Source organism: Setaria italica, chromosome II, assembly GCF_000263155.2.
Source record: "Setaria italica strain Yugu1 chromosome II, Setaria_italica_v2.0, whole genome shotgun sequence".
Lineage (NCBI taxonomy): Eukaryota > Viridiplantae > Streptophyta > Magnoliopsida > Poales > Poaceae > Setaria > Setaria italica.
In genome coordinates, this window is record NC_028451.1 from 3,208,835 (window position 1) to 3,234,626 (window position 25,792).

The 25,792-nt window shown below is 45.1% G+C and overlaps 4 protein-coding genes and 2 non-coding genes across 8 annotated transcripts; 3 read left to right on the plus strand and 3 right to left on the minus strand.

The window, feature by feature from the left end:
- Positions 1–6,382: 6,382 nt before the first annotated feature.
- On the minus strand, positions 6,383–9,831 carry LOC101777360 (E3 ubiquitin-protein ligase RHF2A). Of its 2 annotated transcripts, XR_001163225.2 has the most exons (9): positions 9,613–9,830; positions 9,259–9,469; positions 9,099–9,145; positions 8,696–8,758; positions 8,509–8,608; positions 8,059–8,402; positions 7,860–7,967; positions 7,415–7,748; positions 6,383–6,675 (listed from the first exon to the last, which is right to left on the minus strand). XR_001163225.2 is itself a non-coding variant. In XM_012843339.2 (8 exons), the coding sequence occupies exons 2-8, from the start codon at positions 9,406–9,408 to the stop codon at positions 7,469–7,471; spliced, it is 1,092 nt and encodes a 363-aa protein (XP_012698793.1). In that variant the 5' UTR covers positions 9,409–9,469; positions 9,613–9,831; the 3' UTR covers positions 7,239–7,468. The 2 variants fall into 2 exon arrangements, 1 of the variants encoding a protein (XP_012698793.1); XM_012843339.2 differs by lacking the exon at positions 6,383–6,675 and having other exon boundaries at positions 7,239–7,748; positions 9,613–9,831.
- Positions 9,832–10,604: 773 nt separating this feature from the next.
- On the plus strand, positions 10,605–10,676 carry TRNAC-GCA. The gene has a single exon. It is a non-coding gene; the product is annotated as a tRNA-Cys (tRNA).
- Positions 10,677–11,474: 798 nt separating this feature from the next.
- On the plus strand, positions 11,475–11,546 carry TRNAC-GCA. The gene has a single exon. It is a non-coding gene; the product is annotated as a tRNA-Cys (tRNA).
- A 355-nt stretch (positions 11,547–11,901) lies between these two features.
- LOC101778708 (outer envelope protein 61) lies at positions 11,902–16,310 on the minus strand. The gene is made up of 10 exons (XM_004955449.2): positions 16,047–16,310; positions 15,093–15,323; positions 14,789–14,845; positions 14,568–14,696; positions 14,281–14,358; positions 14,098–14,168; positions 13,809–14,003; positions 12,743–13,268; positions 12,497–12,640; positions 11,902–12,379 (listed from the first exon to the last, which is right to left on the minus strand). The coding sequence occupies exons 1-10, from the start codon at positions 16,128–16,130 to the stop codon at positions 12,233–12,235; spliced, it is 1,662 nt and encodes a 553-aa protein (XP_004955506.1). The 5' UTR covers positions 16,131–16,310; the 3' UTR covers positions 11,902–12,232.
- Positions 16,311–17,244: 934 nt separating this feature from the next.
- Positions 17,245–21,376, minus strand: LOC101777772 (calcium-dependent protein kinase 17). 2 transcript variants are annotated; one of them, XM_004955448.3, is made up of 8 exons: positions 20,461–21,376; positions 19,439–19,582; positions 19,187–19,285; positions 18,904–19,019; positions 18,650–18,817; positions 18,113–18,337; positions 17,916–18,038; positions 17,245–17,757 (listed from the first exon to the last, which is right to left on the minus strand). In XM_004955448.3, the coding sequence occupies exons 1-7, from the start codon at positions 21,254–21,256 to the stop codon at positions 17,919–17,921; spliced, it is 1,668 nt and encodes a 555-aa protein (XP_004955505.1). In that variant the 5' UTR covers positions 21,257–21,376; the 3' UTR covers positions 17,245–17,757; positions 17,916–17,918. The 2 variants fall into 2 exon arrangements, with proteins under 2 accessions (XP_004955505.1, XP_004955504.1); XM_004955447.4 differs by having other exon boundaries at positions 19,187–19,339; positions 20,461–21,374.
- Positions 21,377–24,111: 2,735 nt separating this feature from the next.
- LOC101761306 (VQ motif-containing protein 8, chloroplastic) lies at positions 24,112–24,901 on the plus strand. The gene has a single exon (XM_004958901.3). The coding sequence runs from the start codon at positions 24,201–24,203 to the stop codon at positions 24,714–24,716; it is 516 nt and encodes a 171-aa protein (XP_004958958.1). The 5' UTR covers positions 24,112–24,200; the 3' UTR covers positions 24,717–24,901.
- The last annotated feature ends 891 nt before the right edge of the window (positions 24,902–25,792 follow it).

Sequence of the window (25,792 nt, forward strand, 5' to 3'; positions counted from 1 at the left end):
GACTTGGAAACTGGTGTTCAAAAGGAGAAGGTCCTTCGTTGTTCATATAAAGAGAGATGTTATTTTGCTAATTAGATTAATTAATTTATTATTTGAGGCATACATTAGTCTGCACATTGGTTAATCTTGAAACATACTGATGCAGTGCGACAAAAAGTTTAAGTTTGGCTGATTCTGAAGAAAAATATTAGCCCTGAACTGACAGTTACTGAATTTTGAATGGAACAGGCTGCTACGGTTCAATGGAAGAGGCTGCTATGGTTGAATGGAACAGGCTGCTACAGTTACTGGCGTTTGAATGGATCATCAGGCTGCTACGGGTGCTTCCCAGAAGCCAGTTTGGTTAGAGAACCTGCAACTTTGCCTGGTCTGACAAACTTGCCATTCATGTAAATTGTTCATAGTGTACTCTTGTACTGAAAGAAAAAGGAAAGCAACATATGAACTGAACATGATGTATACTGATACTTCCAAAAGTGAGATGAATGTGAAGTCTCACCAGCAACAATCATACTGCTGAGTTCGTCTTTTTGGGATTTGACTGATGAAATGGTCTCTAAGGTTCATACAGTCAAATACAGCATGGCCATGGCATTGCAGATTTCAAGCAGAAACAAACAAGGCTAGAAGTATATGTGTGGTATGCATTGCACTACCATGACCATGAGACCATCTGTACAAAGACTCTTCAAACCACTTTGTCACATCCATGCGAACATTGCAAAGTTGCATGTCGAGGTCAGAAAGGACTTTGTGTCCTTTGTGCTGACGCGAATGCTTGGTTGAGAACTGAAGAGACGGCCCTACTGAAGTGATATTTCTGAAGCAACAGACATCCTGGACCTGAAAAAATGATTTCAAGCTTTGTCGGGGGGAAAAAACTGAGAAGGACCACACGACTACACGATGGTCAGGAGAAGGGAAGACCATGAGCTTCTACATCTTAAAGTGAGATCGTAATCGAGAAAGAAAGAAATTTGTCCGTAGATATTGCTGGTGTGAGCTCCACTGGTGGAAATGGGCACAGTTTAGGTTTGGCAGATTGTGAAGAAAAATGTCAGTCTTGCATTGTCAGTGACTGGTCTTTGAATGGAACGGACTACCCAATTCAAGAACAAACAAAATTGTACAAAGATGATGACAGTGAGTGATGTGATGAACCACAAGGTCAAACTGTGAATGTTAAGTTAATCAGCCAGTAGTTTCTTGAAGAAGAGGCCAGTTTGGTCAGAGAACTTAACTTTGTCTGGGTCTGACATACTTTGCATTCATGTAAACTGTTCACTGTGTACTATTGTACCGGGGAAAAGAAAAGTCAAGAAAACATATGGACTGAACAGGATGCATGCTGATACATTCAAAAGTGGGATGGATGCAAAGTTTCACCAATAACAATCAGTACTGCCCAGTTCATGTTCACTCTAAATATAATACAACATGCACTTGGCATTGCAGAATTCTACAGAAACAAACAAGACCAGAACTCCAGAAGTATGTGTGGTATGTATTGCACTACCATGACTATTTGTACATAGATTGTTCATGTTAGGAATAATCAGCTTGTATTCCAGGGGGGCCAATAAGCCCATATAAGTAGAGTACAGGTGGTGGTACATATGCACATAACCCCTTATACAATGGAGTATTTACAAAAGAGGAAACATATCTCTAACACCCCCCCTTAAACTCATGGTGGATCTACAACACTGAGTTTGGAGAGAAAGTAACTATGCTGTGCACGGGTCTGTGCCTTCATGAAGAAGTCAGCAACCTGGAGCTCCGAAGGCACATACTGAAGAACAACCACCTGATCCTGAACCTGAGACCGAACAAAGAAGACATCAACACCAATATGCTTGGTACGCTCATGCTTCACCGGATCCCGGGCAATATGGATAGCCCCCTGTACTGTCAGAGTGAAAAAGAGTCAGTCCAGTCAAAGGAACACCAAAATCCTCAAGTAGCCACCGTAACTAGGAAAGCTCTGCTGTCAACAACACCATAGCACGCAACTCAGCCTCTGCACTAGAACGGGAAATCGCGGTCTGCTTTTTAGTCTTCCAAGCAATGAGAGGACCACCCAAGAAAACATAGTAAGAAAAAAGGGACCGGCGATCAGAGGGATCACTAGCCCAGGTGGCATCAGAGTAACCACGGAGCTGCAAGGAACAAGAGCGTGGAAAGAAAAGACGGCAAGAGCTAGTGACACGCATATAGCACAGAACACGAAGAAGATGGTTGTAGTGAATATGTGTGGGGGCGGAAACGAACTGACTGAGAATATGTGCTGCATGAGAAATATCCGGATGAGTGACACCAAGATAGACCAAACTCCCAACAAGATGGCGATAGTGGGTAGGATCTGCCAAAGGCTCACCATCAGGAGAACGAAGCTGGAGGTTAAGCTCCATCGGGGTGTCAACCGTACGCTCATTAGTCAGAGAGGCTCGAGCAAGAAGATCATGACTGTACTTCTCTTGGGATAAGAAGAAACCGTCAGATGAAGAAGAAACCTCAATCCCAAGAAAATAACGAAGAGGACCAAGATCAGACATGAGAAACTGCTCACGAAGCCGAGCCTTAACAAAGGCAATAAACTAAGAATCATCCCCTGTGATAAGCATATCATGAACATAAAGAAGAAGAAGAGTACGACCACAAGAAGAAGAGTGTATGAAGAGTGTAGGATCATGGTCACTAGCAGAGAAACCAGCAGCAGTGACAACAGAAGAGAAATGCTCAAACCAAGCTCGAGGGGCTTGTTTAAGGCCATACAAAGAGCGATGAAGATGACAAACCATGCCCTCTGGAACAGAATACCCCGGAGGCAGCTGCATATATACATCCTCACACAACTCACCATTAAGAAAGGTATTCTTGACATCAAGCTGAGAGATCGACCACCAACGAACAGAAGCAACAACAAGAAGAGTACAAACAGTGGTCATATGGGCAACCGGAGCAAAAGTCTCATCGAAATCACGACCATGCTCCTGCTGAAAGCCACGATCCACAAGATGTGCCTTGTACCTCTCAAGAGAACCATCAGAGCGAGTTTTGACTTTATATACCCACTTGCACATGATAGGGCAAATGCGAGGAGGAAGAGGAACAAGTTCCTAGGTTCCAGTACGCTCAAGAGCAGCTAACTCCTCCACCATCACCTCCTGCCACTCAGGATGAAGGATAGCATCACGATATGAAGTTGGCTCAGAAAGTACGGTAGAAGAAAAAGCGGCAGGATCATACCAAGCAGGAGGCTGACGAACTTGACAACCACGTCCAAGAAGCTACTCAGGTGCAGGTGAAGGAGAGGTGTCAGAAGAAGATGCCGAAGCATCAGGAGAAGACACAGGAGAAGAGTCATTAGAAGAAGACACAACCCGTCGTGTATAGACATGTGTCACTGGAGGCTTCATGGTATAGTCAGGAACCAAAGGTGAAGGCTCAGAAGATGAAACCACAGAAGAAGGCAAAATAGAAGAGGACTCTGTAGGCAAAGGTACAAGGCTCGAAGGAGGTGCAAAAACAATAGGTGTATCGGGAAAAGTCAAGAAAGAAAGCGGCTCAACCAAAGATGACTGTGAAACATCAGAGGAAGGACGAGGATAGAATGGACGAGACTCATCGAAGACAACATCGCGAGAAATCCGCATCCGACGACTAGCAGAATCCCAGCAAATATATCCCTTATGCTCAGAACTATAGCTAAGAAAACACACTCAACATATTGTGAAGTTAGTTTGGTACGCTCCCGAGGTGGAAGAAGAACGTAGCAAACACAACCAAACAGTCTAAGCGAAGAGTAGTCAGGTAGATGTTCAAAAAGATGCTCAAATGGAATCCCCCCTGAAGAGTAGCGGAAGGCTGAATGTTAATAAGATGTGTGGCAGTAGAGACAGCCTCAGCCCAAAAATGAGGAGGAACAGAGGAGGCAATCATGAGTACATGCGTGGTCTCAAGGAGGTGATGGTGTTTGCGCTCGGCTACACCGTTCTGCGCATGGGCACCTGAACAAGAAAACTGAGGAAGGGTCCCCTGAGAGTCGAGGAAAGCCCGGAGAGGTCGAGAAAGGAACTCACCAGTAGAATCAGCACGGAAAGCACGAATAGACGTGTCAAACTGAGAACAAATCATAGTAGCAAAGCGGCTATAGATGGAGAGAACCTCGCTACGAGAGGACATAAGATAAATCCAAGCATAGCGACAGAAATCATCAATAAAAATTATATAGTATCTGTGACCCCCTTTCGAAGAAAAGGGAATAGGACCCCATACATCTGAGTGGACTAAATCAAAAGGACGTTGAGAGACAGACTCACTACTATGATAAGGAAGCTGAATATGCTTTCCCAATCGACAACCCTAACACGAATGAAGAGAAACATCTCTTGAGATAGGTCCAAGAAGACCACGACGAACTAATGAAGATAATTGAGAACCACAGACATGACCAAGATGATGATGCCACTGCTAAAATGTGCCTGTGGAAGAAGAAGTAGCAAGACCGGCAGCAGTGGAAGGAAGACGAAGCCAATCAAGCTGCCAAAGGCGCTGAGAGTCACGAAGCCGACGACCAGTACCAATCAGGGACCCGGTGCGACGATCCTGAACAAAACAAGAATAAGAATCAAGAATAACACGACAACCATGGTCGGTGATTTGAGCTGCGGACATGAGCTGTAAGGTGAGGCGGGGAACATAAGAAACAAAAGGAACATGAAAAGAAGAAGTCTCAAGAGATCCCCAACCAGCAATAGGAAGAGAAGTACCATCCGTAGTGAGTACAAAAATAGGTGACGAAGGAGAACATAAGGAAGAAAGAATAGAAGAGTCCGAAATCATATGAAAAGAAGCTCCAGAATCAAGAATCCATGGAAGAGTACCTGACTGTGAAGAAGGTGGTCTCTCAATGCTGGAAAACACCATAGTAGAACCAGCAGAACCTGTAGCAGCAAAGGGGGAGGAGACGCACAAGTGACGAAGCAGCCGCAAAATCTCCTGCTGAGTACCGTCAGTAGTCGAAGACGAAGCAGGAGACGTAGTAGTCGTCGAAGCCAGAGAAGAAGCACCTATAGCACTAAGACTCCCAATGGCCAGCACGATCACAATAATCATAGTAAGGACCGCCTTTACCAGACGACGGAGCACGTGAAGCAACAGCCAAAGAAGCCATCGAGGAAACAGATGTCATCGAAGGAGCTAGTGTAGAAGACCCCGTAGGTGAAGCCGCAAGCATTGTGGGCACTGGAAGAAGCAGTAGAAGACTAGCATCACGAACACGAGTCTCCTCGGAGCAAACAGCAGTGAGCACCTCCACGAGCGAGACACGAGGGTGACGTGCAAGTAGCTGAGCGCGACACTGCTCGTACTCCGGTCGAAGCCAAGTGAGGAACTTGTAGATGCGCTGGAAATCGCACTCAGCTCGGAGAGCACGACAACAGTCACAGGTACGATAGCTAGCAATGCAGAGAGTGTCCAACTAGCGCCATACAGCAGACATCTGAGCATAAAAGGCATCAACAGTCAAATCTCCCTGCTGAAGTGTCTGTTCCAAACGAACCACTGAAAGGTAGAGGGCATCTCCAGGCAGCTCATAGCAGCGATGAAGATGAGACCACATCTCAAAAGCAGTAGACAAACCAACAATCTCCGCAGCAAACAGAGGATGCATACTGGCGATGAGGATGGAAGCAGCACGAGCATCATCAACAACCCACTGAGTGTACAACGCCAACTGATCGCGATACATATCCAAGGCCTCCTGATATGCAGTAACCTTCTTGTTGTAGGCTGAGGAAGCAGCAGGATCCTAGGATCCTTCGTCGGGTCAGAAGGAGGCACAGGCTCCGGAGGCGGAGCAGCAACAACAGGGCAGCGAAGATCACCACAAAGAACACCCCAGAGACAAAGACCTCGCATGTGCACCCTCATATGTTGTATAAACTCCATGTAATTGGTGCCATCGAAGAGCACCGAGCAGCGAGGAACAGAGATGGTGCCGCCTGTAGACGCCATTAGAAGTGCAGAGGACCAAGGCGCAAGTCCACAGAATCAGCACGAGAAGACTAGGCAGGCAGGGGCGATTCACCGTGGCAGGCGTACGGCCGATCGAAGATAGGCAAGCGGGCAGCCAATCCTGTCCAGTGAACCGTCGGGGAGAAGAGAGGCGGCGCAGCGCGAGGAGGCGTGACAGGCCCGCGAGCAAGGAGAGGCGGGCCCCCACGATGGAGAGCTCCTCGAGGGAGCGACCCCCCCCCGAGAGGCAGTTGTCAGGGAGCGAGGGGCCGCGCAGCGCCGGGAGGCACGGCAGGCCCACGAGCGAGGAAGCAGTCGCCGATGGGAAAAAAAAATCGAGGAGCTAGTGGCGGCAGCAAAGAGCTGACGGAACCGTAGATCGTATTTTGGCTCTATATTCCCAGGGGCCAATAAGCTCAGGTGGTGGTATATATGCACATAACTCCTTATACAATGGGGTATTTACAGAAGAGGAAACATATCTCTAGCACTTCAAACCAGTTCATTGCATCCATACAAAACATTGCAGATGTTGCATGCGAACATTCAGAAGAAACGGCAAGTTATGGTGTCTTCTTCCTATTGACGCAGCATATTCGGAGATGAAGCAACGTCCCTACTGAAGGAGACATCATTCGCAACAGTCTCGTCCTGGACCTGAAAAATAGCACTTGTTTTCAAGCTTTGTGTAAGCAAAATGAAAAGGACCACACAACAGCCGAGAAACTGGATATTTGTGAGCTTCTATGTCTTAATGTGAGATCAAAATCTAGAAAGAAAGAAATTTTTCCTTAATCAACCTGTTGTGAACCGATAGTTTAATCAATATTTATTTCATATTCCCTTGAAATCTGAATGGTATATAAACTTTTCAGAAAATAAGATACACATCACTTACCCCCTGTTTGTTCCACAAAACACGCACGACACCTAACATGGGTAATGATCAAGTAGTTGGTAGTTGTGAATCAGGACATCTACTTATCAGTTCAAAGTGTGTGGTTATTCTTTTTGGAAACACAGAAGACATGACGGTACATCTCCCTAGTGATGGCATGTTGCTGTGGCATGCATACATGACAATTAAGAGGGAAATACTTGACCAACTATTTTCCCGGTATATCATGGACACTAATGCAGTACATTACCCTTTCGTAAACTATGATTCCTGAATGATGGGACTAAAACATTGTCAAGTCTCTCAGTTGTGCATATCCAAATTATCTAAAAATGATTTCATTTGCACAGTAAAACCACAGTTTAGTCTACAAATATTTATTGAACAACAACTTGGCATGTAACATCTGCTTCACTGACTAATGAGCATGTGACAAACTGATTATATGATGTGACAGATTGTGAAGTAAGTATTCTGGAGTAGAAGCATAACACGCACCACACTTCATAACCACATGTAGTGTAAACTCATTGAGAATCTGATCTGTGACATTCAAGTTGCTGAAGACGAGGCATCATTTACAACAGCCACAACTTTCGGGGGCGAAGCTCCTTGGTTATTTGTATCTGAAGCAGAATGAATGTCGGTTGTCGAAGTAGATGATGGTCCTGTTCCATCCCGTGTTTCCAATCGCTCCATCATGCGAGATACAGCAGCGATTCCAGCATTGACCTCCCTCCTCACCTCTGAACCAAGATTTGATATAGTGTTCTTCTGCGTGAACCATCTTTCCTTCCATCCACGTGTACTATTCGTTATAGAATCCTTGTACCTGGTATAGCAAAGATGGTGGACACTTGTGTAAGTTAATATCTAATGATGCTTTTAAACTTACAAATGTGTCTGATATTAGAAGGAATAAACTGTAGAACTAGATGTATACTTTGTTGAAACTGATTGCAGGCGTGATTTCAGTGAGTCTGAGAATGACTGCACGTCAGATGGTCCGGCTTCATCTTGGCTGACAGGTGAAGATTGGTTCCTAGAAACTCTGATCCAGATCATTATGTAGCAAGTGTTAGTCCCATGCATGTGAATGGAAAACATACATACATGTGAATTATAGCCATGTAGGAAAATACCTATTATTTGACATAACAGAGCCATTATTAGCCAAGACAGTGTCATGAACAGATGTGTCTGCAGCTGTTTCGTCTGTAGAGTCCACAATAGGCAATGGGCGAGCAGAAATTACTGCAGGAGCATGTTCATGATCCCCTTCTTCCCGTGAATTTGAAGACATAGAACCACCAGAAGTGGACTCAGCAGTTGAAAAGACTAGAATTTGTGGGTGGCCATGCGCTGCCGATCTGCTGCGACGACCTTCTCTTCTAGTATGGCGGTGCGACCTACGAATTGCAGCAGCAGCTGCCAAGTGCTGTATGATACGTTCTTCAATTTCAGCATCATCTGCATCTACCGGTACCTGGAAGAAACAGTGACATCAGTATTTGTGCCGGAATTGAGCGTACATACATATAACCAGGCGTGCCGTTGCACACTCCCAAATATGAGTATCAGATATGCTGCACCTCAAAATCACCGAGCAGTGGATGGCGAAAAATAGTTGTTGCGGGCACATGATTTTCTTGCACATTCCGCTCTTCCACAACAGCCTCAAGGAGCTCTTGGCTGCAGTAGGCAAGAAATCCAAGTGAGACCAAGCTGTAAATGAAAAAGTGAAGTTCAGTGGATGCATTGGTATAGCAGAATTTCTACCTCATAGGGTCCTTCATGCTGATTGCCTGCCAACACATGGGACACTGAGAGCTTCTCTGGCACCTACAAGACCGATCAGAAATTCAGAATGCAGCAGAAGTGTCACTTAAGGATAATAAAGCAAAATGCAATTACAACACACGAGTGATACACCAATGCAGGCAACTGACAACAAAACATTTCTGAGCAGAGATTGCAATTTAATCCAAACTACATTCAGAGAGCATGGGCAGAGATTCAGATTAGCATTTAGCACTCATCGAAATTACTGAGTAAGTACCGGGCTACAAAAATTGAGGAACTGTGCAGTCCTAGACACTACCACTCCTGATCCTTGCAACACGGATATCAGAAGAACGGATTCTGAAGAAGTGCAGGAAGCAATTACAGAACAGCAGCTCACCATTCAAGGATGCACTGGAGGTGGAACTCGTGCTTGCAGCTGGTCACCTGCGCCAAAGCAGAAACAAGAAAGAGCAAGCGTGTTAGGCCGAGCAAGGCAGAAGCAAAACTCAAAGATCTATGTCGTTCATCAACGGCCGCAGGGAAGCAGGAGCCAGTACCGCGGAGGGGTCGCTGTCGGAGAAGGCCTCGAGGCAGATGCTGCAGGCGTCGTCGCAGGCGTCCTGGACGCCGCCCTCCACGAACGCCGCCGCCGACGAGAGCTCCTCCACCCGCGCCGCCTTCGCCTCCGTCCCCCCTCCTCCCTCCATCTCCCTCCGACCGAAGCTGTCCGAGATCAACGCCGCCGCCGCCGCCCTCCACCAACAATTCCTGCAGCACAAACGGCAAAACGATAATCAAATCATCTTCCGTTCAAAAAATCCAAGAATAACCAACACACAAATCCTTCTACACAGCCTAAAAAACCGATCAAATTGCAAAAAGATTCACTCTTTACTGCCGCTGAACCGCACCTTTTCCACCAAGACCGTACGGGAGAAAACTGGCGAAGCGAGCGACCGAGCAAGTGTTGCTAATCCCAAACCTGCTCCAACAACCTAGCAACCACTCCAAATGACACTGCTGCTAGAGATTAATAGGCCAGGTCCGCGTGGAATCGCTCTCCTCCCGCGGCCGTCGACGACCGCGGCGGCACACGTCCACTAGGAGGGAAGAGGCGACGAAATGGCCGTCTCGTGCTCGCCCCCTCCCCCCCTCGGCGACTCCGCGTCGCTACCCTCGAGTCACTGACGGGTGGGCCCGAGATCTTGCGCTTGTCACGGGGTAGGTGGGCCCGATGCTGGTACCTGGTCCGTGCCGCTGACATGGTGGGCGCCGACGCCGCGAGACATTATTATAGTCTCTGGGTGTCAGGGAGGGTGACACGGTCAGCCGTGTCGGAGCCGGCGGTGGTCAAGCCCGTTGAACGGATCGGAGGAGGGATTAATTTTCAACGGACTCATCCGTGGAGCACGTGACGTGACTCCGTGAGGGACTGAGAGTGTCGCGCAATCGAGATTAGCAGCGCCGATGTGATTAACGAGTTTGATTAGTGAGTGAGAATTCAAGATTGTCTTTCGTACGGGGGTAAGAAAGTTCTTCTAAAGAGATACCACTATCGATATCGTGCTCCAAACACATGTGTTACCAAAGTTTGTAGGGATTGGCATGCTTGCTTGCCTGGTGACATCTACTCGTACTGTTTTTTTCTCCTTTTGAACTCAATAGAAAAGATAGTACTTTGACAGAAAATGTTAAGAAATGTTGTTGAAACCTGTGGTATATGAGAAAATTGATGGCATAACTGACATCATATTGCAACAGAACAAACAAATGCACGCAACGCATGACGATCCAAATTTGTAGACGATACTTGTGATATACGTGATCCAAATTACGTTCGTGTCGTCTATGCTCTATACTTATTGCGAAGGATTAAACATACTTTTGACTCCATGACACAAATGGGTCCATAGCTCAGTGGTAGAGCAATTGACTGCAGATCAATAGGTCACCGGTTCGAACCCGGTTGGGCCCTTCTAGGTTTTTTTTTAACTTCTTGTAACTATTTTGAAATAGTTTATCGGTACGGTTTTGCTGGGCTTGAGCCTAAATTTCTCTGTCTAACGTTTGTTGGAGAACTTTGGTCCTTTCTTATCAAGTGATCGATCATGCAGTCATCCCTACCAAGGCTGTGCTAGTTTCTATTACTGCATTTTGTATTAGAGAAGACTATAACTACATCCATAATGGATATTAACACTATCATGCTTGCACATTTCACTTGGGTTTGGGTAACGCGGCTAACGCCATGTCGGCATCTCAATGATTTGGGAAACGTTCCTGTATGTAATCAAGTACAAGTACATAAATGCATCGTTGGTGAATGATGTCTGCTTGCCCACAAACTGTTGTACATTTCTTTTACAATCCGAAAGGCCATTTGTATTCTTTTCAAGAAAAGTACGCACGTGTTATATATTACCACAATTTAACTGAAATGTGTCTAAACAAGCATCTCCTGAGTATTTCAGGATTGAAAATCAATACCCTTACAGTACTAAACTTGATAGATTGTACACTTCCAAGAAAAAAAAAAGAAAAGGTATATTTCAGTCCATTTTAGAGTAACAAAGGTCAAATTAAAGGCGTTGGTGATGCTCCAAGCCCTGCGACTTTCAGTCTCCTGTCTTCGCATTGTGCACTTGAAAATAGCGTGTCTACTGCAGGTGGTACTAAAGCACTACGGAGGGGACGCAAAGCTCCGTTTTAATTAAGAAGAGAACTGGTATTATGTTCAGATAAGATTAATGTTTAAATTAGACAAAATAACATGGGGTCCATAGCTCAGTGGTAGAGCAATTGACTGCAGATCAATAGGTCACCGGTTCGAACCCGGTTGGGCCCTATTTTTTTTATGAATATCGTTTTCTCGCGCAATTTATTTAATTTATTTTACAAAAAGAAAACCCCTGTGCTACCAAAACCACGTCCGTTTTCAAATGCCCCGTTTTAACTTTTTTTTTAGATTTATAAACTTTGTTATGCACTTAGATATACACTATGTCTAGATGCATAATAACATCTATATATCTAGAAAAGTCAAAACGACCTGTAATAATTTAGGATGGAGGGAGTACTTAGATACACATAAAGTGGAAAGAGTTATGAAACTTTTGTTATTCATGACCAAACATTTAAAAATGTTATATTCCTGTAATTGTTTGCACATCCGTTTGTAACAGACTTGTAACACGCCTGAATTGTCTGTAACTGTTTACGAGATCTGCTTCACTTTTCATATCCTTAAATAAAACAATCCTCAAATTGAAAACACAAGGATATCATATTACATGTGAGCCTGTTATCACAACAATATTGGCTGGATTCCATTCTACTTCTCGTTTGATTGCAAAAATAAGATGAATGTTATAGCTTATAAACAAAGTTACATCTCTAAAACAGATACAGATTCAAAGAATTCTCGTATTCAGCAGCCTTCTCCCACTGCTTCAAAGCAGTTGTTAGCAAGGAGAAACTCTGTATCACTATCGAACAATTATTTGCATGCAGATGCAGCCCCTGGTCACGCCATCACCTGCCGATAAACCCAAGCTGATGAAAGATGAAGGCCAGGATCAGCATGACAATAGCAAGGATCAAGCCTCGCCGCCCTAAGAGCCAGTTCTTTGTCTTCTTGGCAACTTCTACCCCTTTCTGTGCTCGCTCCATCCATCTCATCTGAATGCAAAGACAAGCACACGGTTAATGATCGAAGCAGTAAGATTCAAGACTACAATTTAGTAAACTAAGATCGTGACCAGAAAGTTGTAGCCAAAATGAAAATAGGTTTCTTACCATTCTATCCAAATCCTCCGGAGATAATGAGGACATGGCTTGTTGAGCTTTTGCAGCATCCTCCTTTGACAGCTTCATTCCAAACTGCTCGCTCATGTTTGCCATCATCTCAGGGCTCATGTTCTTCATCATGTTTGCCATCATCTGTTAAATAAGAAAAAGGACCAAGAGATGTTAAAACTCAAACAAGAATTTTCCTGGCATAATGATTTGAAACATAATTTCCTCTGGCTAAGGATTTCTTACCTGCCGCGTTGCAGGGTCTTTCATAGAATTTCTCATGGTTTCCTGCATATCAGCTGTAGAAGGTGGAAGACTAGAAGACGACTGGCCCATCCTTTGGTCATTTGATAGTTCGACAGGGCTCTCCCGAATAGTTTGAGATGATGATCCAAGGGGTGAATTACTAGTTGTGGCTCTCGATGAAGGTTGGAAGTTATTCTCTGACCTCCTGGGGGTAGCACCAGGCCCACCCATCTGAGAAGCAAAATTCATCATATTCTGTAGTTCATCAGGAGGCATCTTACCAATCATATCAGATGCCATCTTAATCATATCAGGAGACATTTCTGGCATATTGGATCCCAGATTTGGACCAACGGAGCTAGTGCCATTCATTGAAGAAGCAACTTCGAACATTTTCTGAAGTTCTTCTGGTTTCATTGTGCCAATCATATCAGTGGCAGTTTTTATAAGTTCTGGTGACATTCCTTCCATTCCTAACTTCGATAAGCCTTCAGGATTGCTCTTGGACACATAATTTTGGGATGGCCTGATATAATTTTTCACCATGGTTATCAATCATCATACGGAACATTATTCAAATAGTACGGTATAAACATCTGTAAATAAATATTAAAAGGATTCATGGATAGAACCCACATGCAAGATTCATGTTAAAGATTATAGCAACAGAACATGTTCAAATAGTTTAAGCTTTTTAAATCAGGTGTGAAGCTATTGTGTTAGGCATAAATAGATTGCATAGATAGGCCCACTCAAAGAAAGTACAAAGCGTGACAATAGAAGGAACAGACAACCACTTTGCAGCAAAGAATGAGGACCAATTGTGAACCGAAAACAGAAACTTAAGAACCAACAAGGCAAGATTGTTGATAGTTCCAAAAAGAAAAATGCTGTCATACTATGTTTCTCCTAACAGAATATGTAAATACATTTAGGTAAAACAACAAAAGATGAGGGTATTTCAAGTAGCAACAAATGGCACACATCAACACATTTTACACTCAGGCATGCAAACATGCATAGAAAAAGGCTGACAGTAGCATAAACTAAAAAGGAGCCATCTTACCTGATAGAAGCAGGATCATCTCTTGACCTTTCTGAGCTTCCTGCTACTTCAGGTGGCTGTGAAACAGTATACCCAGAAGAACTTCTTTGACTGCTTGATGGCTTTGAAGTATCTTCTTCTACAACTTCTTCAATAACAACACCTTTTCGCATGTTCACTCCTCCCCCTTCCCGTGCAAGTTTTTCTTCAGTATCTCTGCATTATGAATGGAATACATCACAATGGTGTCAACTAAAGTTGCTAAACACATTTATTTACATCAGGAGTAAGCTGTATAGTGAAACCATACCTGAGAACATCAGCAATAGTTTCATCCTCAGGGGAAATTTCATGGGCTTTACTCAAGTCGGCAACAGCAGCCTGAAAGCACTTTCATGATTATTTCATGTAGAGTGTAGCAAGGGGGAAATCACAGAAGTGATTTGCGGTTAATAAAAAGACATGCCCACAAAAAGGATAAAGCAAAGCTTACCTCCAATTTTCCAAGTTCTTTATACGCTTGACCCCTCCGATAATATGCTTTAACATTGCTTGAATCATAAGTTAGAACCTGTAATCCATTTGATATCAATGAGTCAGTCTGTCAAGTAATAGAATAACTGCAATGCTTTGGGGCACTCAATAGACAACATAATTTGTGTAAACACCATGAACTTCAAACGATCTAAACACCATAATACAATGCTCAGAAAAAAAAGGTATCAGATCCTAGAATTTGTTCAAATGAAAAGGTAGTAAATACACATGACCTAAACATACCTCTGAACCTTCGCTTATGCATTCGTCAAATTGTCCGGTCTTCAAGTAACAAGCCATTAAATTAAGAGTGCATTGCAACTGCAGGGTATGCGCTGCGGACGATGGTATGTTTTTTAAATTATCCTTGGCCTGAACAAGAAAAGTACATATAGTTTAACAGTCAGGCCTTTCTGAAAAGCAGTCAACATTTTTCAAATGGAAGCTTGATGTTCAGAACTCACAAGTTTGTATTTGCTGGCAGCATCCGAATACTGTCCCTGGTTATGAAGTTCATTTCCCTGAAGTCAAGAAAAATCAACAGGGTCATATACAATGGAAATTGGCAACATGTATAGAAACCTGGAAGCCACTATATCAAATTAACTATAGTAATTGAGCGATAAAATTGTTATGTGTGAGCCAAATTTAACATATGCAATGTAGTTCATTCAATATTTGTGCACTTTTATGCAATTGCAGCAGTTTACCTTGTTAGTCATAATGAACAAAGAACAATAGAGGGATGCACCGTTTCTTTTCACTAACCTGCTTCTTTAACATCTTGGCACCAGATATCGCGTACGACATTTGAGCGTCTGCTTGAGCCTTCATAGCAGCAAACTCCTCGGGCGTAGTGTTGGCGAGTTTCTCAGTCATATCACGCATGTCCTCTGGTCTTGCCTGATTCATCTGCTGTGCAGCTCGCCTTAAGTCCTCAGCTTTCATGTTCTTCATACTCTCAGATGCCATCTTTAAGAGGTCCGGGTTGGACATCAGCTGCAGTTATCAAAGTTGCAACAAGGAAATAGTCAATCTCATGCCATCCACACCACCTCAGGGCATAACAGACAACAATGAGTAAATAAAGCAGCAGAAGGGGGGGAAAAAACATGTCAGGCGCCTCAAACTATAAAGCAGGGGATCCAATAAAGCAGGCATGCAGTCCAAAATGCTCCCTGAAACACTAACACCAGCTAGACCTTTGCATAAAACAGAGCAGACCCAGCCTAAACTGATGAAAGAGCATTGAAACTATAAGCCTGAATTAGGTACCACGCCATAAGCCTAAACTAGTGAGCAGAAGACCCAGCAACGGACGATCCTATTGCACTTAGCTTAGGCAGCAGCACGCGGTTGCTTGCGGGCAACACATGATTACGGGAAGAAAAACATTCCGTTGGCGTCACCAATCAAGCAAGCAAAACCGATTTAAACCCAACTAAGCCTGGCGACGCGGCAGCCACACTCCCCGATTGACTCAAAATCAACGTGTGCATGCAATCCGGACTGGAGACCACGTCCCGCCGACGCCAGCCGCGCACAACACATACGTTCTCTGGCACGACTTGCAGTAAACCAAAAACAGAAAAAAAAAATCCAAATCCACCGAACGCTACCTCCCCCGATCTACGGCTGCCTAGGCGAAAGCGAAAAACCGCTCCGGCGAATCGGCTCGTAGGGAGGAAACACGCGGGACGGGATCCGGAGACGGGGGCTGACCTGCTGCTGCATCCTGGCGAGGTCGTCCGGCGACATGCGGCGCATCTGCTCCTGCGCCAGCCGCAGCATCTCCGGATCCATCATCGCGGCGGCGGCGGGATCGAGATCGGGGGCGGGAGCTCGCGGATTCGGGATGGGATTTGGTTGGGAGTTCGCTCGCTGGCTTCTCTCCTGCCTTCTGCGCCCCTTTTTTTTTTGACTTTTTTTTTCCTTCCTCCTGCCTGCGCGTCGTGTGCTTTCGGGGTGGTGGTGGACTGGTGGGCTGGTCGAGTATTAAATCTCTATTTATTAGGGGAGGGAGCGCATGGGAATAGGAAACGGATTTGAACCTTCCCGAGTCGGAAGCCCGCCCAAGAACCAACAAGAGGATGAGGCAGGCCGGGTTGGGCTCGGGTCGGACTCGGACGGGGGCCGGGGGGCGGGGGGAACGAGACAATGCTATCGTCAATGGGCCTTGTTGCATGTCGTCGTGGACTTTGGGTCATCGGTCCGCCTAGTCGGCTGAGCGTGCGTGTCAGCGTGTGGGTGGGGGACCACGCGCTGAGTCTCTTTTGTTCTCTTCTGGCTGGGCTGTCGGATCTCCTACCGTGCAAAAACAAGTGGCTGCATTCTGATGCTGCAGCATAGGAATGGAACATTTCTGATCAGTCTTTCCTGAAAAAGATTATATGAAAATTCTGTGCTACGTGGAAAGGTCCTTTCATCAACGGGGGCCAAGTTCTCAGTAAAATGTATTAAATCAATTTTAAGTATATAATAGATACATTACCATGACCATATAATCCTCTGTGTAAAGGGGTGTTTGGGAACACCGTGCTAAACTTTAGCACCTGTCATATCGGATGTTTGGACACTAATTAGGAGTATTAAATATAGTCTAATTATAAAACTAATTGCACAGATGGAGTCTAATTCGCGAGACGAATCTATTAAGCCTAATTAGTCCATGATTTGACAATGTGGTGCTACAGTAACCATTTGCTAATGATGGATTAATTAGCCTTTAATAGATTCGTCTCGCGAATTAGACTCCATCTGTGCAATTAGTTTTGTAATTAGCTCATGTTTAGTCCTTATAATTAGCATCCGAATATCCGATGTGACCCTGCTAAATTTTAGCACCTTGTATCCAAACACCCCCTAAGTTAAAAGTTAAAACCGCTAGGTTGGCAACTTGATATAGATGCGCTAGTTGACATGTACTCTAAAAAATCATTTAATTGATGTAGATTTCTCACAGTACAGCCTATTCTTACAACATAGTATGTTATATAACAAGGACTGCACATCTATTGATCTATCTAACAAAGAGAACACACACACGTTGTTCGAGCATGCAACATGTTAAGCTTCGCTCTACATTCTGAAATGCCGCACGATGTGAATATGCATTTCTTTCTCTAGGAGCATCCTGCAGCTGAGCTTCAGAACGGGTAAAGAAAGGTCATGGAAAACACATCCGCTATTCCTGTCCCTCCTTGAAAATGCCTATACATGGTGGAGGATTAAGGACGTTTTGGTATTTTAGGATGAGCTCTGGAAAAATCCGCCATTGTTTTCCTGCATGCAACGTGCTCACTTGATAAAACCTTGAAGCTGACCGTGTCGCTCCATCTAGGATACCATAGTCCCAAGTTCTTGATCCTTGTTTTCACCGGCTATAGTTGGCGCATAATGATGAATGGCATTTTACACTGCGGACTGATCGTGCCTGCAAAAAACAACCAAACAGTAAGCATATGATGTAGGCTATGTGGAGCGCGAACGTGCCACAGAGCATAATCCATGGAAATGGGAATCAGCTGCACAAGAATTCATGTGAATGTTGGATTGTTAAGGAAATAAGTGCAAAGAAAAAACATCAGCTACCATTTAGCCAAGCTTCAATGCTTCCCTAAGACCAAAGCTCATATGTGCACGACCCTTTTTCCCTAGTGGGTTATTTCCCTTCTGCATCATTGTTACAAATTCATTGTAGTCGATCCGGCCATCCTGAATACGTAAGCAAGTGAGATAGAATTCTTGGCCTTTATCAGCAGACTCATAATGCAATCATATCTACTTACATTGTCTTGATCAATGTCACGGATGATATCTTCTAGGTGTGCATCTCCTATACCAAACTCCTCACATGCTGTTTGTAGCTCATCATAAGTAATGTAACCACTGCCGTCTTTATCAAAGTATGAGAATGCTGCGAAGAGATTATCTTCTCGCTCGACTTTGTTCAGATGCAAAGTTGCAGCAAGAAACTCCCCATAATCAATGGAACCACTGTTATCAATATCTGCCTGAAAGTTGCACAGTATATATCTTCATTCAAGCAAGGCCCCAAACTTACATGTAATACAACAGTTAATTCTCCTAGCAACAAAGCCCTTTGCAAGAATATAAAAAGGGCCATTCTCACAATCTTAGACCAATAAGTTCAGAAAAAGACAGAATTACAGACTAAACAGGATGCCATTAATGCATCTCTAAACATCCCACATCAGTTTGATATTCAGTAACTCAAATTCAAGAAAGAGTTTTCTTAAGCTCATGGGAGGCAGGAATCTTAGAAAAGATCTGAAAGCAGAAGAATAATATGTTAGAATAATTACCGCCTCCATTAGTGTTGTAATTTCTGAGTCCTTTAAGTTAGCACCAACTCTCTTCAAGCCACTTTTTAGTTCCTCCAATGTGATCTGCCCACTATTGTCAGTGTCCAGCATTTTGAACATTTCTCTCAATCCTGCAATTTCGTCTTCGGACAAATTCTCAGCAATGACCTACAGGCCCCCAGTTCAATGAGAATATCAATACTGAACACAATAAAATACTATAAAACCAAGTGATAACTTATTCCATTACTCACCCTAAGGGCCATCTTCTTTAGTTTATTCATTGCAGAAAACTGTTTCAATCTGGTTAAGACAGCAGAATCCAGAGGTTTGTCCGGAGCAACTCCATCAACACAAACCCAGGGATGACCTGCCAAAATGAAGATGGGTCATTTGGGAAGACTTATACAATGAAGTTAGATGGTCAGCAGAATGTTCTATAATAAAGTGGTATGCTTCATGGAGTTAGATGGTCAACAGAATGTTTTCTAATGGTGATATTTAATTATTTATGCTTCAAAAGTCCTATGTACTTACATAGAGCTTCATGTGCAGTCAATCTCTTCCTGGGATTACGATTTAGCATCTTCCTGACCAAATCCTTCGCACTCTCTGAAATACTAGGCCAGGGATCAGCTGAAAAATCAAGTTCACCTTTCAGAACTTGTTCAAATATTCCTTGTTCAGATTCTGCAAAGAGCATATCAATGTCCAAAAGTTCATGTGCAGAACTGTCAGAAGCAAAAGGGCAAGGTAAAAAGTACAGCAAAGGGGTAGATGTATCCTCACCATCCCAAAATGGAGGAACCCCACTCAACAAGATATAAATTATTACACCGGCGCTCCACACATCCACCTTGCAGCCATAGTCTTTCATCAGAACCTCAGGGGCAACATAGTAAGGACTTCCAACGACATCCGAAAATATTTCATCTGTAAGCAGTTCAAGTCAACACAGACTAAACAACAGGTAGACAGTGGTATATATGTGATTGTAACATGGTGTTATAAATGAAAAAAAAGGATTAGTGGTCATCTGCTAATGTTGATAATTCACATGGTTCTTGTATGACATCCAATACCATCCTTCTGGGTGTCAGAAGGATACAATATATAACTCCCCTAACAGCATCCCTAATGTGTGTCCAAAGCTGGTTCGTTTAGTGGACCCGAAGGAAAAATAAATAAATAGAAAAACGAGAACTCCTCTCCCATTCTCCTCTTCCTCTTTCCTGGAACTTTTATTTTCAAAACAGATCAACACTGCCAGAAATTATATTTTCCAGAGTTGCATTCAAACAAGGCTTGGAGTTTGATTTTCAGCTCTGGAATATTGAAACCACTACATGTTGCTCCAATATTTATTTCTTTGTAGCTTGAAAGTGCAAGAACCTGATTGGCAATTTCATATTAGTACAGGGACGGAGCTCATTTTGCTCTTGTCCCTCACAAGCTTCCAATTCCAGATGCATTGAATACCAGAAGATGCATATATACCCTGCTATACAATAGTACTGTCACAAATTTCCGTGCTCTGAAATTAGATTATTTCTACTATAAGGCATGAAAACCCTTCCAGTTGTACTATTTAAAATAAGTCTTTAAAGTACCATATTCAACAAACATGTGAAATAAAGAGTGTCAACTCAAAGCTGTGCATGCACAAATGCACTACTAGAGTACTATTCCACCACCACAGCAAACTAGCAGTCAAACTAAGCACTGTCTAGGATTCTTTTGGGAGACAATGGCCAACAAGCATGCACGTCCTACAACAGAATATTACTCAACACTGGAAATCGAGGCTGTACCTGGTTTGAAGAAGATGGAAAGCCCGAAATCGATAGCCTTCAACGGCGCATCCTCCTTTTGGTTCACAAACAAGAAATTCTCCGGCTTGAGGTCTCTGTGCATCACCCCGAGGGAATGGCATGCTTCCACAACCCCAATGATCACCCGTGCCAGCTGCGCGGCGGCTTTCTCAGAGTAGTGCCCCCGCTGTATGATCCTATCGAACAGCTCCCCTCCCGCGCACAGCTCCATGACGAGGTGCACGGCGACTGCGTCCTCGTAGGCGCCCACGATGGAGACGACGTTGGGGTGGCCGGAGAGGTGGTGCATGATCTGGATCTCGCGGCGCACGTCCTCGACGTCCTCATCCGTCACGAGCTTCCGCTTGGCGATGGACTTGCAGGCGAACTGCTTCCCCGTGGCCTTCTCGACGCACTGATAGGTGGTGCCGAACTGCCCCTGCCCGAGCTTCTTGCCCAGGGTGTAGAGGTCCTTGAGCCGCTCAGAGTCGCGCTTCAGGACGGAGCCGACGAGGAGGCCGGCGCTCTGCACGCGCTTCACCTTGGGCTTGGGCTTGGGCTTGCCGTTCGGGTTGGGCGCGGCGGAGGAGTGGGGCGAGTGCTCGGAGTCGGGGATGGTGACGGGATCAGGGGCCCTGGAGGAGGTCGAGGAGGAAGTGGAGGGGGTGGGCTCCGGGGTCGGGGATGGCTCGGCGTGGGCGGCGGCGGCGGGGCGCCAGAGCACGGCGAGGGAGACGGAGTTGAAGAAGCTGTGGCGCTCCGAGGGCGCGCTGGGCCCGACGCAGGTGTTCCCCATCGCGCCGGCGAGGGGGCGGCGGCCGCCGGAACCCTAGGCGGCCCGCGGCGGCATTGGGCGGCGAGCACGGTGGGGGATTTGGTTGGATCGGGGGAGGATTTGGTGGAGGGGAACGGGGAGGAGGTAGCCGGCGGAGAGGGCCGGGAGGTGGTGGGGCCGTGGTGCTGACATGTGGGCCGCGTGAGCGTGCGAGGCCCGTTGTAAGTGGGGGACAGTGGCCGGCGCGGGAAGCTAGTTAGATTGGGCGATGCGCGCCAGATCGGACGGCTCAGATTGTCGCGCACGTGAGATGATTGGATAACAGCTTTGGGCACAGCTCCACGTAGGACGGGGACGACGAAATCATGAAAGCACCATCCTACCTCTAGTTAGTCCTCTCTGAAGTGGAGTATAAATGCATTTATGATTTCAAAGGCACAAATTTATTCTAAAGTGTGCACAACAGTTCGTATTTTGAAAATAGTAGAAGCATTTCTTCAAAAAAAAATAGTAGAAGCGGAAAGAACAACAAATAAAAACACGGGGAGTAAGTCTTAACCAATGTTTAGTTAAATTACATGCATGCTTACTTTTCGATCTAGTACAAATAGATTCATATTAGTATCTTGTACATATTTTTAAAAGAAAGCAATGTTTTGTGTTTCATCAAAACATTGATTTTTAGTCACAATATGGCCTATAAAATAAAGAAAGAATGAGGCAAGCAACAACCTTTTTATAATTGACCGTCTAGGAGAACTTTTTTCTTCACCTAGCTTCTAATTTATTTTTTATCTCTATTTAATTGCAAAACAGCTTTACGTTACATTGCCTCGATTTATGCAAGACATATGAAACTGGAGCCACATAAGTCATCCCAAACAGTGCCAAAGAGTTATTTTTCTTGGAAAAAAAAGTAACCGTTGTTTATTAAGCCGTCACTAGATGTTATCAGGAATCACGTCTGCCCAGGTCACACAAACAACTTTCTTTTTTTGCTTGCCTCTTCGTGGAAACAACCTAGTACATGCTTTTCAAATTATTCAATGACACTGCTTGCTGTTGCGTGTGCATGATGCATGCACACATGCTGGCACCCTAGCAGCTTGCTACCAACAAAAGATTTGTTTAACCGGCCGGCACTTTTCCGTGCCACTTGTCTCTGCCATAACAAATAAGTAACCATGATCCAAATAACAATGCGGGCCTAGATCGCCTTGTTCAACACGTACGTGCACACCATATGCATTGTTTGACCCTGCAGGCTGGAGGCTGCAGCCCAATTTTGCAACTCCTTTCGTTCAGCGCCCGCAGCTGCGGCATGCCTCCTAGATCCTAATAGGCTAATGATGATCACTCGCCCTTAGCTTCCGTGCATCATCCGATACGTAAAGCTACCTGGCAACGCACGCGCGCATAGTATATTCACTATATTGGTTCATCGCGCAGGCTTCGCAGCCGCGCGCGAGGCCTCCGTTTTTGAACCACCCACGCGCATGCATGTCTTTCTTTCTTTCTTTCTTTCTTTTTCTTTTTGAAAATTCACGCATGCATGTCAAAATGAGGATTTATTTTGTTTGGACCTGGCTGTAATGCACGTGGTTCGCAGCTGACTTTTGGATTCATAATGGTCACAAATCTCTTTCTTTTCCTCTACGTTCTTTCTCGCCGGTTCTCAGAGCTTTTTTAGCGGCAACACTCTAGAACAATTAATAGCAGAGCCTAAATGGAGCTACAATGAGTTATAGACTTATATATAGCTGTTAAATTAGATAGACCCAAATAGCAGTCTCTGCCCTGAAAAGGCTATTTAGAGAATGAATTGCATCAACATAACTTGTTAGAGTAATAAACCGCTTCCCGCTCGTCTGACTCTCTTATTATCTTCGCTTTCCACAATCTATAACACCCCGTCTCTTTACCCACACATTCATCTCTACTGCTAGAAAGGTCTTCCTATGCATTTTCTCTATGTCATCTCAGACTCTCCTACCCTAACCTGGACTCTCTCTCCATCATGCCCAAAAGTTGGCTAGAGACGGAGGGGGTACGTAAAGGTTTTTGAGAAGCGCTTCACGCGACTACTACTACGGCTCGTCATCTATCCTCTACATCGGCCGGTCACACGGCTTCGTCGTCTTCCCCATTTCATGCGAGTCGTTAGAATTATGGTTTATCCATCTACAAAAGTTTAGTAATATGTGCGCCGTGCTTTGATCCAATCTTTAACCCTATTATCTGATATATCATGGTTATGATATCCATGTACCTAGTATATTGGAGAATTTCATGCTAGGGTTTACTCTTGTCATGATTTATTTAATTTAAAAACCAATAATATTGTAATTATCTAATTATATTCGATAAAAGTTGTGGCAGGACGAGAAATCGTATAGCGTGGAGGAAAAAAAGATTCATGTGCGTGAAGAGGTTACTTGTAAATTAAAATACCATGCCCTACTAGCTACCCCTGTTTTCTTTGGGGTCGGACGACCGGACGACGAAGCAGCAGCCATATATGCTAATATGCATGCACGCTCGTCAGCAACCACTGCTGCTACCTGCTGGCTGCTGCCGCCGTCACACCAAACGAAGAATCTGCAGGGCAGCAGGCTGCTACCTGCTGCGCCGCGCTAGCTTCCTTCGGCGTACGTCTCCCGGCCGGAAGAGTATTTTATCCGCCTCTGACCTCTTCCGGCGCGCAGAGGCAGGTCAATCCGCCCATGCAATATGCAAAAGGGGAAGGCAAAGCGTATTCAACGCTGCGTACTTTTCTTGACGACGACGGTTTGGTGATCGCAGATTCACAGACGCCGGCTATATGCTATATATACATCTTGTCGCGCCTCAAGAGGTTCTCCAGCAGCAGAGAAGAAGCCTCGATTGACCCATCGCCATTTCGGAGCTCGCGAGCTACAAACTTTCTCGTCGGCCAAGGGCGAACACAGCAACCAGGCCACCAACCATGTCGACGGCAGCGAAGGCGAAGAGGTCAGGGGTGACCAGCCTGCAGGGCCCGAGGCCGCAGCCGCTGAGCCTGCCGGCGGCCGCGTCGCCGCCCCGGCCGTCCAAGAGACCCCGCATGAACGGCGGCGATGACGACGACGACGCCGGGAGACCGGCGGCGGCGGGGCCGGTGATCGTGTACGAGCACACGCCCAAGGTCATCCACGCCCGGCCGGACGAGTTCAAGGCCCTCGTGCAGAGGCTCACCGGCCGGGAACAGCCCGTAGTTCAGCCGGCGGCAGAGACGACGACGTCGTCGCAAGGAGAGGAGGCGGCCACGACCACGACGGCCACCGACTCCCTGGTGCTCACGCTCGGGCAGCAGGCGCCGCCGCCGCTCGATGTCTACACGCCGCCCTCGCTGGCGTTGCCTTCTCCTGGTGGTGGCCTGGCTGCTGCCGGCTTCCTTCTCTCCCCGGGCAGCTTCCTCTTCTCCCCCGCCACCATGCAGGCTCTACAGGAGCTCATCAGCTGATCACCGCGCCTTGCTCTAATCGATTCAGAAAAAAGTGAACACAAAGATTGTTCACGCAAAGCGACCTGACGTGTAACTCGTTCTTTTATTCATTGTTAATTTTATTTTCAAGTACAACAAATAAAGTCGGTTGAATTACGTCCAGTTCTCTCTCTAGTCTTCTGGTTTGGTACACCACTGTAAAATTTACTCTTGAAGTAATTGGTACGTTGTACATATATGCTGATAGCAACAAAGGTTCATTTTTTGTCAACATTTTGCATAAACCCTGCATCTTTTTCACATGTTTTGTTCTGGAACTTGCTGGTAGTACTACAGGCGCTATAAATTTCCAAAATGCCTTTTCCCTGTCTGAAGCCATCAGAGAAATGCTGTTGCAGCCTTGCAGGGTCACTCATCGTCCATCCTGAGTCACCACTCACCGCAAATGATATTTCTGTTATGATCGGTCCAGCAGAGAGTTCATAGAAACAGAAGATTATTGTGATGATAGCGAACATGAGAATTCAACTTGTCCGCGTCGCATAATTAGGACGATGCGAAGAACACGATCAAATCTTTCAACCGACGATCACAAGTATTAATTTGACTTGCCCCAACATTTTGCATTTGACATTTGTTTCAATGTTCAAACAGGTCTTCCCATTTGACGACATGATATATATGGGTCATCAATTTTCGCATCGAAAAAATGGGTCTATCGGTTTATGTCATCTAGTAATCTGAACTGTCTTGTAATCCCGCACCAGAAGTATCGTACTCGTTTATACCCTAATTAATCTGCATTCGCCACCAGAGTCAGCAAATGTAGGCGATGGTTTCTTTATGTAACGCAGTGCCGTTTCAAGCAAAGTGTTAGTGAATTAGATTATGTGTTTGTAATCCTTGCTAGATATCCTTCCTCAGAAGTTGAATTCAGTGGCTTTATTCTGAAGGAAAAAGACAGTCCAGTGTCTTTTTTAATTGCGTGATTGATATTGACAATAACAAATATTGTTTCATTTTACTGGTCCCAGAAGGTTCTTCTTGACTTCATTAATTTCTCATGAAGATACTAGAGTAGGTTAACCACTTTC

What these genes read in the sequence shown, in the direction of transcription:
- LOC101761306 (XM_004958901.3), top strand. Translation starts at nt 24,201, where the DNA reads ATGTCGACGGCAGCGAAGGCGAAGAGGTCAGGGGTGACCAGCCTGCAG.
- LOC101778708 (XM_004955449.2), bottom strand. Translation starts at nt 16,130, where the DNA reads ATGATGGATCCGGAGATGCTGCGGCTGGCGCAGGAGCAGATGCGCCGC. An exon ending in TCGCCAGGATGCAGCAGCAG is followed by an intron (nt 15,324 to 16,046) that starts GTCAGCCCCCGT and finishes TGATAACTGCAG; the next exon opens with CTGATGTCCAACCCGGACCT. An exon ending in GATGATCCTGCTTCTATCAG is followed by an intron (nt 13,269 to 13,808) that starts GTAAGATGGCTC and finishes AAATTATATCAG; the next exon opens with GCCATCCCAAAATTATGTGT.
- LOC101777772 (XM_004955447.4), bottom strand. Translation starts at nt 21,256, where the DNA reads ATGGGGAACACCTGCGTCGGGCCCAGCGCGCCCTCGGAGCGCCACAGC. An exon ending in TTCCATCTTCTTCAAACCAG is followed by an intron (nt 19,583 to 20,460) that starts GTACAGCCTCGA and finishes AACTGCTTACAG; the next exon opens with ATGAAATATTTTCGGATGTC. An exon ending in GGTTCCTCCATTTTGGGATG is followed by an intron (nt 19,340 to 19,438) that starts GTGAGGATACAT and finishes TGCTCTTTGCAG; the next exon opens with AATCTGAACAAGGAATATTT.
- LOC101777360 (XM_012843339.2), bottom strand. Translation starts at nt 9,408, where the DNA reads ATGGAGGGAGGAGGGGGGACGGAGGCGAAGGCGGCGCGGGTGGAGGAG. An exon ending in CCGACAGCGACCCCTCCGCG is followed by an intron (nt 9,146 to 9,258) that starts GTACTGGCTCCT and finishes GCTTTGGCGCAG; the next exon opens with GTGACCAGCTGCAAGCACGA. An exon ending in CTGCAATCAGTTTCAACAAA is followed by an intron (nt 7,749 to 7,859) that starts GTATACATCTAG and finishes TTGCTATACCAG; the next exon opens with GTACAAGGATTCTATAACGA.